The sequence below is a fragment of the Scyliorhinus torazame genome, chromosome 27, assembly GCF_047496885.1.
Source record: "Scyliorhinus torazame isolate Kashiwa2021f chromosome 27, sScyTor2.1, whole genome shotgun sequence".
NCBI classification, from domain to species: Eukaryota; Metazoa; Chordata; class Chondrichthyes; order Carcharhiniformes; family Scyliorhinidae; genus Scyliorhinus; species Scyliorhinus torazame.
Genome location: NC_092733.1, coordinates 24,093,358 through 24,107,849, shown reverse-complemented (window position 1 = coordinate 24,107,849; position 14,492 = coordinate 24,093,358). Strand labels below are relative to the sequence as shown.

General features: G+C 51.5%; 1 protein-coding gene across 1 annotated transcript in view; it reads right to left on the bottom strand.

The window, feature by feature from the left end:
• Positions 1-4,109, bottom strand: part of LOC140403397 (adhesion G protein-coupled receptor E3-like) — an 82,045-nt gene extending 77,936 nt beyond the window's left edge. The window contains exon 1 of the mRNA XM_072491327.1: positions 4,014-4,109. Coding sequence (XP_072347428.1) covers positions 4,014-4,047 — 34 coding nt within the window. The 5' untranslated portion in view covers positions 4,048-4,109. The remainder of the gene's footprint in view (positions 1-4,013) is intronic.
• Between the last annotated feature and the right edge of the window lie 10,383 nt (positions 4,110-14,492).

Here is a 14,492-nt window from a genome sequence, read left to right as displayed (position 1 = left end):
GGCATTAATTAAACAATGTCCCCCTGATGAAATTGACTCCAGAAGACCATAGTTGTAGGGGCAGAAATAGGCCATTCGGCCCATTGAGTCTGCTCCACCATTCAATGAGATCATGACTGATGCATATCCCTGGATTCCCTTACAGATTAAAAATGTGTCTTTCTCAGCCTTGACTCATACCTGGGCACTCAGTGATGGATATGTTAGGCCTGCAACCTAGCCCTATTTTTTCCATAAACCTATCTCAGACGGTTGTTAAACATTGTACTTGACTTGAACAGATAATGATCTAGTACTAGTTTAGACATTCTCCGTTAGATCTACCAGGCCCATATAAAGCAGTATCAGGATCTGCTCTCATCTGCAAGAATTTCAATATGTCAGAATCATTGGTTTCTTTACTTTATTCCAAACCGTCATCTCAAACGCATTTTCCACTATCACTTCCAGTCTCATCCACAAGAAAAAGAACGTGGAGCTCGTGGACATCTTTGTCGCAATGAATGGGGTCATCTGATTAACTGTACCGCAGACGGAATCATAGAGCCTTCCCTGTCCTGGGATCCTCTGCTCCAGACTCTATCCACCCCTTTTAACTTCCAGCGACAATTCCCACAAGTCTACAATTTATGGCCTCTTGCTCCATTTGCCCAATTCCCACCTACCCGCCTGACATTATTGACTCCGGTCAGGGGCGGGAACAAGGCCTGAAGTATTTAACTTTACCCGGGAGTTAAAAAGACCCCAGCCATTCGCATCAGCGAGTCAAGGCGGGCTTTCTATTGTCTTATGCCCCATGCTTTATTCAAATTCCATACAATAAACTGTCTGATTCTGGGGTTATGAGGACTGGGAGTAATGTGGCCGCCACACTAGATTTATTCATAAAAAAGCTCCTCCTCAAATAGTGCCTTGGGATCTTTTACATCCACCTGAGAGGGAAGATACAGTATCAGTTTAAAGACGCCTCACAAAGAAACTCCTACAGAGCAGCATACTCCTTGCCCTATTGTTCCAGACTTGATAGTAGAGGTCAAGTGGAGATTTCAGAGATATTCAAACTCATGGTGAGTCCGGGCAGAGCAGACGGGGAGAAATTGTTTCCACTGGTGGAAGGATCGAGAATAATTTAAGGTGATTGGCAAAAGAAGCAATGACGACAAAAGAAAAACACTTTTTCCGCAGTGAATGGTTTGGTTCTGGAATGCAGTGCCTAACAGTAATGGTGGTGGCAGATTCAATCGTAGCTTTCGAAAAAAACTGGGTCATAATCTGAAAAGCAAAAACATGCAGGGCTGCGGAGAAAATGCAGGAGAGTGTAACTAGGTGAATTGCTCTTGCAAAGAGGTGACACAAATATAAGGGGCCAAATGGCCTCATTCTGTGCTGTAGCTATTCCCCTCCCATCCTACCTTAAAGCCAAGAAGCTTAACAAGTCAGCCAGAGGGACTTGGGAGTTTGAGTTCATGGTGGGGGAAAGCGGCAAGAGAATGGACTAATTGGATAGCTCTTTCAACGACCTGGCACAGACACGATGGACTGAATGCCTTCCTTCCATGCTGTGTCATTCTGTGCTGCTATGCTTCTAACATATAGAGAAATAAACAGAAAATAGAAGCAGGAATAGGCCTTTCAGCCCTTCGAGCCCTGCTCCACCATTCATTATGATCATTGGTTGATCATCAAATCCAGTACTCTGATGCTGCCTTCCCCCGATATCCATTGATCCCTTTAGCCCCGAAAGCTACATCTATTCCTTCTTGAAATTACACAGCATTTTGGCCTCAACTACTTTCTGGTAGCGAATTCCACAGATTTACCACTCTCTGGGTGAAGAAATTTCTCCTCACCTCAGTTCTAAAAGGTTTACTCCTTATCCTCAAACTATGACACTTAGTTCTGGACTCCCCCCACCATCGGAAATATTCTTCCTGAATCTCCCATGTCTAATCCTGTTAGAATTTTGTAAGTTTCTCTGAGATCCTCTCTCACTCTTCTGAACTCCAGTGAACATAATCCTAACTGATTTAGCCTCTCCTCATATGACAGTCCCACCTTCCCAGGAATCAGCCTGGTAAACGTTCGCTGCATTCGGAGGAATAGCAAGATCCTACCTCAGATAAGGACACAAAACTGCACACAATACTCCAGATGTGGCCTCACCAATGCTCTATGCAATTGCAGTAAAACATCCCTATTCCTATACTCAAATCCTCTCGCTATGAAGGCCAACATACCATTTTCCATCTTTACTGCCGGCTGTACCTACGTGTTTGCTTTCAGTGACTGATGCACAAGGACACCAAGGTCTCGCTGAGTATTCAGCTCTCTCAATTGTACGGTGACACAGTGGTTAGCACTGCTGCCTCACAGTGCCAGGGACCCAGGTTCAATTCCGGCCTCGGAATTTGCACTTTCTCACCCTGTCTGCGTGGGTTTCTTCCGGGTGCTCCGGTTTCCTCCCATGGTCCAAAGATGTGCAGAGTAGGTGGATTGGCCGTCCTAAATTTCCCTTTGTATCCAAAAGGTTATGTGGGGTTACTGGGTTACAAGGATAGGGTGGGGCTCTTTCAGAAGGTCGGTTCAGACTCGATCGGCCGAATGTCCTCCTTCTGCATTGTAGGGATTCTACGATGATAATAATGTCTTCCTATTTTTGAGACCAAAGCGGATAACTTCACATTTATCGACATTATACTGCGCCTGCCATGCATATGCCCTCTCACTTTGCCTGTCCAAATCACGCTGAAGCATCTCTGCATCCTTATCACAGTTCACCCTCTCACCCAACTTTGTATCATCTGCAAATTTGGAGACAATACATCTTCATCCAAATCATTAATATAGAACATGAACAGATGGGGTCCTAGCACTGATCCCTGCAATACCCCACTAGTCACAACCTGCCATTCGGAAAAAGACCCATGTATTCCAACTCTTTTCTTCCTGTCTGCTGACCGGCTTTCTATCCATCTCAAGACACTACCCGTAACCCCATGTGCTTTAACTTTATATAGTAATATGCTTGTCAAAAATCTTTTGAAATTCTAAATAAACCACATCCACCAGTTCACCCTGGTCAACTCTACTAGTTACATCTTCATAGAATTCCAGTAGATTTGTCAAGCATAGGGCAGCACGGTGGTGCAGTGGGTTAGCCCTGTTGCTCACGGCGCCGAGGTTTCAGGTTTGATCCCGGCTCTGGGTCACTGTCTGTGTGGGGTTTGCGCATTCTCCCCATGTTTGCGTGGGTTTCGCCCCCACAACACAAAAGATGTGCAGGGTACGTGGATTGGCCACACTAAATTGGCCCTTAATTGAAAAAAAATTAATTGGGTACTCTAAAATTAGATTTAAAAAGATTTGTCAAGCATGATTTCCCTTCCATACATCCATGCTGATTTTATCTGATTATACCACCACTTTCCAAATGCTGTGCTATGAAAGCCTTGATAATTGACTCCTGCAACTTCCCTACTACAAAAGTTAGGTACATAGGTCTCTGCTTTCTCTCTATCTAATTTTTTGAATAGCTCCCTTTTTGAACTTAGCTGCCTTCCAATCCATAGGAACCATTCCAAAATCCAAAGAATTTTGGAAAATGACCACCAATGGATCTACTATTTCCAGGGCCACTTCCTTAAGTACTCGGGGATGAAGATTATCAGGCCCTGGAGATTTATCCACCTTCAATTCCACTAATTTCCCCAAACCAGTTCTCTAATACTGATTTCTTTCAGCTCCTCACTAAAACTTGTGTTTCTCAGAACGTCTGGTACATTATTCACGTCTTCCCTTGTAAAGACAGAAGCAAAGTACAAATTTAGTTCCTCAGCCATTCCTCTGTTCCGTTATGTATTCCCCCATTTCTTGACTCTATTCATTTTTGTTAGTCTTTTTCCCTTTACATATCTATAGAACTGTGTTCCCTGCTAGCTTACTTTCAGATTGTATTTTCCCCTTCTTAATCAATCCCTTGATTATTATGATTGAACATTAATCAAACTACTTACCTGTGATCAGATAGGCTGAGCTAAGTACTACCATGATTTGTCAAGGACGTGATACTCCAGGCAACTTCCCTCACACACACTGAGCACAACTTCAACACCTTGGAAGAGCTCTGTGTCATTCACAGGAGGTGGGACTTTACTAGTCGGGAGGGAGCTGTGTTCTTACACTCGCACAATACAAGCAGGTAAATTGAGGAATGCTTTCAGGGAGTTTCCATCTCAAATACTTAATGAGTTTGTGGGTGTCGGAGTAAGTACGTGTTGAAACAAGCAGACTTGAGCATCAGCTCAGCTGAAGGATGGGTTCCAGAGGGAGGCTGTTCGTTGGTTACACCTAGATCACATGTGACTCAGAGGCCATAATTCTGTGACATGTACATTAATAATAATATAATAATAATCTTTATTGTCACAAGTAGGCTTAATTAACACTGCAATGAAGTTACTGTGAAAAGCTCCAGGCCAGCAGCACGGTTCAATTCCTGTACCAGCCTCCCCGAACAGGCGCCGGAATGTGGCGACTAGGGGCTTTTCACAGTAACTTCATTGAAGCCTACTCGTGACAATAAGCGATTTTCATTTTTCATTTCATTTCACTGCCAGGTCCAGGATCTCATCCTCGTCCTCCGAGGCTTTTTGCCGCACCTCCCGGATCGCCGCCCCTTGGGCCTTCTGTGTCTCTACCAGCTTGTCGATCGACGCCTTAATCGGCTCTAGCAGTTCTGCCTTCAGCTCCACAAAGCAGCGTTTGAGGAACTCCTGCTGCTCCTGCGACCATAGCGCCCACGCTGCTATTCTCCACCCGCCGCCATCTTGCTTCTCCTCGCTCGCACTTTTCGCTGCACTAAACCTGATCACTTTCCTGACCGCTCCACTCCTGGTCCAATCCATACGGTGCCGGGGGAACCGTACTGTCACCTTCCCACGCTGGGAACTGTTAAACAATTGCCGTTGGGGCCCCTCAAAAGAGCCCAAAAGTCCGTTTCTGGCAGGAGCTGCCGAACGTACGACTTAGCTCAGCATAGCAGCACCCGGAAGTCATGAAGCAACAGTGTTAATCTCTGTGCTACCGTGCCGCCCATTATTGTCTTGTGTCATATTTCATTGTTTGGAACAGGGGTCAGCAACCCGTGGCTCCGAGGCACATGCAGCTTCTTAACGTCTTAATTGTGGTTCCCAGCCTCGTTATAGATTCTGCGGTTGGCTAAAGGAATAGTATCTTATGGCAACTACAATTATCGCTTCTAATATACCCGAGATGATAAATTATTCTGAATGTCTTTTTAGAAGCTATGTTTTTTATCGTGAGAGTCAATAGTCGAAAAAAAACAGTCTTCATTCTAGTTTGGTTAAGGATGACTTTACTGACAAAATTATCGTAATTTCATTTATCACAAGATCGGCTATTAAAAACCCATAGGTAAAAAGCATTTTTAGTTTCACATGTAAGTCTCTTACTATGTTTTTATTCAAAGTCGAACCTGCTGTTTTTCTATTAAACTTGTTAGGTTTACCATTTTCACCAACTCATTTTGTTTTATTTTAAATATTTTTTTATTCTCCTCCTTTTTCACATTTTCTCCCAAATTTACACCCAACAATAAACAATAATCAGTAACAAAAGTAATGTCAATCCCCATATCAATAACAACGATCCCGTCCTCCCACCAAACCCCCAAACATTAGCCCACATTTTAACATCAACAAATGACAAAGAGGAATCAGGAATCACCCATAGTCACCATTAACACACACACAGTCCCCCTCCCCCAACCCTCCCAGCCCCCAAACCCCCTAATGTTCGATGTGATCCAATTCTCAAAAGTGCATAATGAATAATGCCCATGAATTGGAGAGCCCCTCTATCCTTCCCCTCAGTTCAAATTTGAGCTTTTCAAGCATCAAGAATTCCAGCAGGTTCCCCCGCCACACCAGGGCACAGGGTGGAGAGATTGATCTCCACCCTAACAGGATCCGCCTTCGGGCGATCAATGAGGCGAAGGCTACAACATCTTCCTCCCTGCCCGTTTCCAACCCCGGCTGGTCCGACACCCCGAATATGGCCTCCGGGGGCCAGGGTCCAGTTTCACGTGCACCACTTTAGAGATTACCCAAAACAACTCCTTCCAGTAATCCTCCAGTTTTGGACAGGATCAAAACGTGATTTGCCCCCTGTGGCGCACAAAGACTCCGTGAGACAAATAGAGTGAAGTCGATGAGGCTTTATTAAGCGTGTCTGTTCCCCAGCAGCCCGATAGTAAACTGGCCTGCGGGGGAAGGCACCGGCTTCTTATACTTCGCCTTCAGGGCGGAGTATGAGGTCAACGGCCAACCAGGACCCGGGATCTGTCAGCCAATGACATTAGGGCTTCCAGTCCCACATGACCCCCAATACATACTACCACATTCACCCCTTGTCAAAATGAACCCGGCGGGGTGATGCTTCGTATGGTGGTAAGGGTTTACAGTACTGGTCCTGGGAGGATAGAACAGTTACATGGTAGTACCGTATTGGACAGTATCGTCCTGTTACAACTATTTACAGAGGATATAGGAAAAACAAAATGTTCATTGGACAGTCCATCTTTGTTTTACATCGACGCCACGAGTCGGTCGGGCGGTCTGGTCGTCCGTGTCGATCGCCTCGGCCCCAGCGGAGGTGGTGGTGCTTGTACCAGCGTTGTCACCTCCGGGAGCCGCACGGTTTCAGCTGTCGGTGCAAAGGGGAGGGGGACTGATCCTCCTGGGAAGGGGGCGGTCGCGGGGTGCGGCGGTGGCAGGAAGGGGGGCGGTTGGGTTGATGGTGCCGGGGGGGTGTGCGTGGTGCCGGCGGGCGCCAGATCCCGCAGGGAGACCGTGTCCTGTCGGCCGTCGGGGTACTCCACGTAGGCGTACTGGGGGTTTGCGTGGAGGAGGTGAACCCTTTCGACCAACGGGTCCGCCTTATGTGCCCGCACGTGCTTTCGGAGCAGGATGGGTCCTGGGGCCGCCAGCCAGGTCGGCAGCGACGTTCCAGAGGAGGACCTCCTAGGGAAGACAAGGAGACGCTCGTGAGGCGTTTGATTAGTGCTCGTACATAATAACGACCGGATGGAATGGAGAGCGTCCGGGAGGACCTCCTGCCACCGTGAAACTGGGAGATCCCTGGACCGTAGGGCCAGTAGGACGGCCTTCCAGACCGTGCCGTTCTCCCTTTCTACTTGCCCGTTCCCCCGGGGGTTGTAGCTGGTCGTCCTGCTTGAAGCTATACCCTTGCTGAGCAGGAACTGGCGCAGCTCGTCACTCATGAAAGAGGACCCCCTGTCGCTGTGGACGTATGCGGGGTAACCGAACAGTGTGAATATGCTGTTCAGGGCTTTAATGACTGTGGCCGCGGTCATGTCGGAGCAGGGAATGGCAAAAGGGAAGCGGGAGTATTCGTCCACTACATTAAGGAAATACGCGTTGCGGTCGGTGGAGGGGAGGGGCCCTTTGAAATCGAGACTGAGGCGTTCAAAGGGACGGGAAGCCTTAATCAGGTGCGCTCCATCTGGCCTGAAAAAATGCGGTTTGCATTCTGCGCAGATGTGGCAGTCTCTTGTGACTGTACGGACCTCCTCTAAGGAGTATGGGAGATTGCGGGACTTGATGAAGTGGTAAAACCGAGTGACCCCCGGGTGGCAGAGGTCCTCGTGGAGGGCTTGGAGGCGGTCAATTTGTGCGTTGGCACATGTCCCGCGGGATAGGGCATCAGACGGCTCGTTCAGCTTTCCGGGCCGGTACAAGATCTCATAGTTGAAGGTGGAGAGTTCGATCCTCCACCGCAAGATCTTGTCGTTCTTGATCTTGCCCCGCTGTGCATTATCGAACATGAAGGCTACCGACCGTTGGTCAGTGAGGAGAGTGAATCTCATGCCGGCCAGGTAATGCCTCCAATGTCGCACAGCTTCCACTATGGCTTGGGCTTCCTTTTCCACTGAGGAGTGGCGGATTTCTGAGGCGTGGAGGGTTCGGGAGAAGAAGGCCACGGGTCTGCCCGCTTGGTTAAGGGTAGCCGCTAGAGCTACGTCAGAGGCGTCGCTCTCGACCTGGAAGGGGAGGGACTCGTCGATGGCGCGCATCGTGGCCTTTGCGATGTCCGCTTTGATGCGGCTGAAAGCCTGGCAAGCCTCTGTCGACAGCGGGAAAGTCGTGGTCTGTATTAGGGGGCGGGCCTTGTCTGCGTACTGGGGGACCCACTGGGCGTAGTATGAAAAGAACCCCAGGCAGCGTTTCAGGGCTTTTGGGCAGTGCGGGAGGGGAAATTCCATGAGTGCGCGCATACGTTCGGGGTCGGGGCCTATTATCCCATTGCGCACTATGTAGCCCAGAATGGCTAGCCGATCGGTGCTAAAAACGCACTTGTCCTCGTTGTACGTGAGGTTCAAGGCTTTGGCAGTCTGGAGGAATTTTTGGAGGTTGGCGTCGTGGTCCTGCTGATCGTGGCCGCAGATGGTTACATTGTCGAGGTACGGGAACGTGGCCCGTAACCCATGTTGATCAACCATTCGGTCCATTTCCCGTTGGAAGACCGAGACGCCGTTTGTGACGCCAAAAGGGACCCTTAGGAAGTGGTATAATCGCCCGTCTGCCTCGAAGGCTGTGTACTTGCGGTCACCTGGGCGGATGGGGAGCTGATGGTAGGCGGACTTGAGGTCCACGGTGGAGAAGACTTTATACTGGGCAATCCGATTGACCATGTCGGATATGCGGGGGAGAGGGTACGCGTCTAGTTGTGTGTACCTGTTGATGGTCTGGCTATAGTCAATGACCATCCTTTGTTTCTCCCCTGTCTTCACTACTACCACCTGCGCTCTCCAGGGACTATTGCTGGCCTGGATTATGCCCTCCTTTAGTAGCCGCTGGACTTCGGAGCGAATGAAGGTCCGGTCCTGGGCGCTGTACCGTCTGCTCCTAGTGGCGACGGGTTTGCAATCCGGGGTGAGGTTCGCAAACAAGGACGGGGGTTGCACCTTGAGGGTGGCGAGGCCGCAGATAGTGAGTGGGGGTATGGGGCCGCCGAATTTAAACGTAAGGCTCTGTAGGTTACATTGAAAATCTAAGCCCAGCAAGGTGGGGGCACAGAGTTGGGGAAGGACGTTAAGTTTGTAGTTTTTGAATTCCCTCCCCTGTACCGTTAGGGTAACTATGCAGAATCCCTGGATCTGTACGGAGTGGGATCCTGCAGCTAGGCAAATCTTTTGTGCGCTGGGGAAGGTAGTTAAGGAACAGCGTCTTACCGTGTCGGGATGTATAAAACTTTCCGTGCTCCCGGAGTCGACTAGGCATGGCGTCTCGTGGCCGTTAATTAGGACCGTTGTCGTCGTCGTCTGGAGAGTCCGGGGCCGAGCCTGATCGAGTGTAACCGAAGCGAGCCGTGGTTGTAGTAGTGGGGTGGGGTCCGTTGTTGCCGTCCAAGATGGCGTCGGGGATGGACAAAATTGCCACCCCCATACCTCGCCCGTAGCTGAGGGGTCACAAGATGGCGTCGGGGGTTGACAAAATGGCCGCCCCCATGCGTCGTACAGGTCGGGGGCGGTCCAAGATGGCGGGGCCCCTCCTCCCCTCGTGGTGGTCGGGACGCAAAATGGCAGCGTCTGCGGGTCGCACATTGAGTGCTGGGGGGTCTGGGGGGCGCTAGGACCGCGCGGAGTTCCTGCCTTGCGAGCGCCCAGGCCGCAGGCGCTAGGACCGCGCGGAGTTCCTTGGCTGCGAGCGCCAGGGCCGCGGAGCTCCCTCGCTGGGGACAGCGGTGGTCGGGGCCAAGGCCGGCGTGTCAGTACTGCGAGCGCTGGGACCGTGAGGAGGTCCCTCGCCGGGGACGGAGATCGGGGTCCAGGTAAGTTGTATTGCCGGCGGGTCAGGCGTGGGGCGCGGGACGGGGGTGAGGGCCCAGGTCGGCGGCGCTGGCGGGTCAGGCGTGGGGCGCGGGACGGGGGTGAGGGCCCAGGTCGGCGGCGCTGGCGGGTCAGGCGTGGGGCGCGGGCGAGGGCCCAGGTCGGCGGCGCTGGCGGGTCAGGCGTGGGGCGCGGGACGGGGGTGAGGGCCCAGGTCGGCGGCGCTGGCGGGTCAGGCGTGGGGCGCGGGACGGGGGTGAGGGCCCAGGTCGGCGGCGCTGGCGGGTCAGGCGTGGGGCGCGGGACGGGGGTGAGGGCCCAGGTCGGCGGCGCTGGCGGGTCAGGCGTGGGGCGCGGGACGGGGGTGAGGGCCCAGGTCGGCGGCGCCGGCGGGTCAGTCGTGGGGCCGCGAGCGCTGGCACCGCGCGGAGCTCCCTCGCCGGGGACAGCGGTGGTCGGGGTCAAGGTAGGTGGCGCCGGCGGGTCAGGCATGGGGCGCGGGACGGGGGTGAGGGTGGCGTTCGGGATGCGAAAAACCCCCTCCTCTCCGTGGAGAGTGTTGGCCGGCACCCAAATCGGGAGCGCCGGCGGCGGGTCGTACATGGACTGCGGGGAGGGGGGTTGGGGAGCGTAGGCGGCGTGCAGGGCTCCCAGTTCTCCCGGGGCCGCGGTGGTCGGGACCCAAAATGGCGGCGCCTGCGGGTCGCACATGGCGTGCTGGGGGGGTTGGGAGGCATAGACTGCCTGTAGGGCTCCCTGTTCTCCCGGGACGGCGGCGACCACGCGGGATCGGCACACCACCGCATAGTGGCCCTTTTTCCCGCAGCTTTTGCAGATGGCTGCGCGGGCCGGACAACGTTGTCGGGGGTGCTTCGCCTGGCCGCAGAAATAACAGCGGGCGCCCCCGGTGCGACTCGGCGTTTGGACTGCGCAAGCCTGTGGGGTGTCCGGGGGGGGGGTAGGGGGTTTGCCGCGGCGGGTACGTACGGGGCCCAATGGCCTGCCGCGCGGTCGGGGCCGTAGGCGCGGGTATTACGCGCGGCTACGTCCAGCGAGGCTGCCAGGGCCCGTGCCTCTGAGAGTCCTAGTGACTCTTTTTCTAGAAGTCTTTGGCGGATTTGGGAGGATTGCATACCTGCAACAAAAGCATCGCGCATTAACATGTCCGTGTGTTCGTTTGCGTTCACCGACGGGCAGCTGCAGGCTCGTCCCAAAATCAGCAGCGCGGCGTAGAACTCGTCCATCGATTCTCCGGGAGCTTGCCGTCTTGTCGCGAGCTGGTAGCGAGCGTAGATTTGGTTAACTGGGCGAACGTAGAGACTTCTCAGTGCTGTGAAGGCCGTCTGGAAATCGCGGGTGTCTTCAATGAGGGTGAAAATCTCCGTGTTCACCCTCGAGTGCAGGACCTGCAGTTTTTGTTCGTCTGAGACTCGGCCTGTGGTCGATGTGATGTAGGCCTCAAAGCAAGTCTGCCAGTGTTTGAAGGCTGCTGCCGCATTCACTGCGTGGGGGCTGATCCTCAGGCATTCTGGAATGATCCTGAGCTCCATAGTCCTTTTTAGGCACGCTTAATAAATTGTGGCGCACAAAGACTCCGTGAGACAAATAGAGTGAAGTCAATGAGGCTTTATTAAGCGTGTCTGTTCCCCAGCAGCCCGATAGTAAACTGGCCTGCGGGGGAAGGCACCGGCTTCTTATACTTCGCCTTCAGGGCGGAGTATGAGGTCAACGGCCAACCAGGACCCGGGATCTGTCAGCCAATGACATTAGGGGGTGTAGATAGCCTGGGTCACATTGTCATCCAAAAAGACGAGGTGTTGGGTGTCTTAAAAAATATTAAGGTAGATAAGTCCCCAGGGCCTGATGGGATCTACCCCAGAATACTGAAGGAGGCTGGAGAGGAAATTGCTGAGGCCTTGACAGAAATCTTTGGATCCTCGCTGTCTTCAGGGGATGTCCCGGAGGACTGGAGAATAGCCAATGTTGTTCCTCTGTTTAAGAAGGGTAGCAAGGATAATCCCGGGAACTACAGGCCGGTGAGCCTTACTTCAGTGGTAGGGAAATTACTGGAGAGAATTCTTCGAGACAGGATCTACTCCCATTTGGAAGCAAATGGACGTATTAGTGAGAGGCAGCACGGTTTTGTGAAGGGGAGGTCGTGTCTCACTAACTTGATAGAGTTTTTCGAGGAAGTCACTAAGATGATTGATGCAGGTAGGGCAGTAGATGTTGTCTATATGGACTTCAGTAAGGCCTTTGACAAGGTCCCTCATGGTAGACTAGTACAAAAGGTGAAGTCACACGGGATCAGGGGTGAACTGGCAAGGTGGATACAGAACTGGCTAGGCCATAGAAGGCAGAGGGTAGCAATGGAGGGATGCTTTTCTAATTGGAGGGCTGTGACCAGTGGTGTTCCACAGGGATCAGTGCTGGGACCTTTGCTCTTTGTAGTATATATAAATGATTTGGAGGAAAATGTAACTGGTCTGATTAGTAAGTTTGCAGACGACACAAAGGTTGGTGGAATTGCGGATAGCGATGAGGACTGTCTGAGGATACAGCAGGATTTAGATTGTCTGGAGACTTGGGCGGAGAGATGGCAGATGGAGTTTAATCCGGACAAATGTGAGGTAATGCATTTTGGAAGGGCTAATGCAGGTAGGGAATATACAGTGAATGGTAGAACCCTCAAGAGTATTGAAAGTCAAAGAGATCTAGGAGTACAGGTCCACAGGTCATTGAAAGGGGCAACACAGGTGGAGAAGGTAGTCAAGAAGGCATACGGCATGCTTGCCTTCATTGGCCGGGGCATTGAGTATAAGAATTGGCAAGTCATGTTGCAGCTGTATAGAACCTTAGTTAGGCCACACTTGGAGTATAGTGTTCAATTCTGGTCGCCACACTACCAGAAGGATGTGGAGGCTTTAGAGAGGGTGCAGAAGAGATTTACCAGAATGTTGCCTGGTATGGAGGGCATAAGCTATGAGGAGCGATTGAATAAACTCGGTTTGTTCTCACTGGAACGAAGGAGGTTGAGGGGCGACCTGATAGAGGTATACAAAATTATGAGGGGCATAGACAGAGTGGATAGTCAGAGGCTTTTCCCCAGGGTAGAGGGGTCAATTACTAGGGGGCATAGGTTTAAGGTGAGAGGGGCAAGGTTTAGAGTAGATGTACGAGGCAAGTTTTTTACGCAGAGGGTAATGGGTGCCTGGAACTCACTACCGGAGGAGGTAGTGGAAGCAGGGACGATAGGGACATTTAAGGGGCATCTTGACAAATATATGAATAGGATGGGAATAGAAGGATACGGACCCAGGAAGTGTAGAAGATTGTAGTTTAGTCGGGCAGTATGGTCGGCACGGGCTTGGAGGGCCGAAGGGCCTGTTCCTGTGCTGTACATTTCTTTGTTCTTTGTTCTTTGTAGGGCTTCCAGTCCCACATGACCCCCAATACATACTACCACACCCCCCGCCCCCCGCAACGTTCACATACATCTTCTACCCCCTCAAAGAGTCAGCTCATCCTCGCCCTTGTAAGGTGCGCTCTGTACACCACCTTCAGCTGCATCAGCCCCAACCTCGCACATGAGGTGGAGGCGTTCACCCTCCGCAGCACCTCACACCAGAACCCCTCCTCCATTCCCTCTCCCAACTCTTCCTCCCACTTTGCCTTGATCCCTTCTAGCGGCGCCTTCTCCTCCTCCAAAATAGCCCCTTAAACCTCCGACACTACCCCCTTCTCCAGTCCCCCTGTCGTCAGCACCTCTTCTTCACCAATTCATTTTGAACATGGAATATACATAATTCATGCAAATTGATGCTGGAAACTTAAACGAGCATTTACTGGAGGTATGGAGGAAAAATGAAAAAAATGAAAAACAATGTCGAAAAATGCATTATTTCCGGGCGGGACGGTGGTGCAGTAGTTAGCACTACAGCCTCATGGCACCGAGGAGCCGGGTTCAATCCCAGCCCAGGGTCACTGTCCTTGTGGAGTTTGCACATTCTCCCCTTGTGGATTCACCCCCACAACCCAAAGGTGTGCAGGGTAGGTGGATCGGCAATGCTAAACTGCCCCTTAATTGGAAAATAAAACCACAATATTTCGGAGTTTGATCTATTTTAAGTTTGAGTTTTTTTCTACTGATACATAGAATCATAGAATTTACAGTGCAGAAGGATCCCATTCGGCCCATCGTGTCTGCACTTGCCCTTAGAAAGACCACCCTCCTAAGCCCACACCTCCACCCAATCCCGGTGACCCAGTAACCCCACCCAATCTTTTTGGACACTAAGGGCAATTTGTCATGGCCAATCCACCTAACCTGCACATCTTTGGACTTTGGGAGTCAACCGGAGCACCCGGAGGAAACCCACTCAGACACGGGGAGAATGTGCAGACTCCACACAGACAGTGACCCAAGCCGGGAACCTGGGACCCTGGAGCTGTGAAGCAACTGTGCTAACCACTGTGCTACCGTGCCCTAAATGAAATATTTGTATTTTATTAATTATATATGCAAATTATGCATTCTTCAGAGACACTTGGCAATTTGCCAAATATTTGTTTGGGAAAGTTCTTGTCCTCTTGTGGCTACAAGTTTTTATTTTGTTAGGTACCG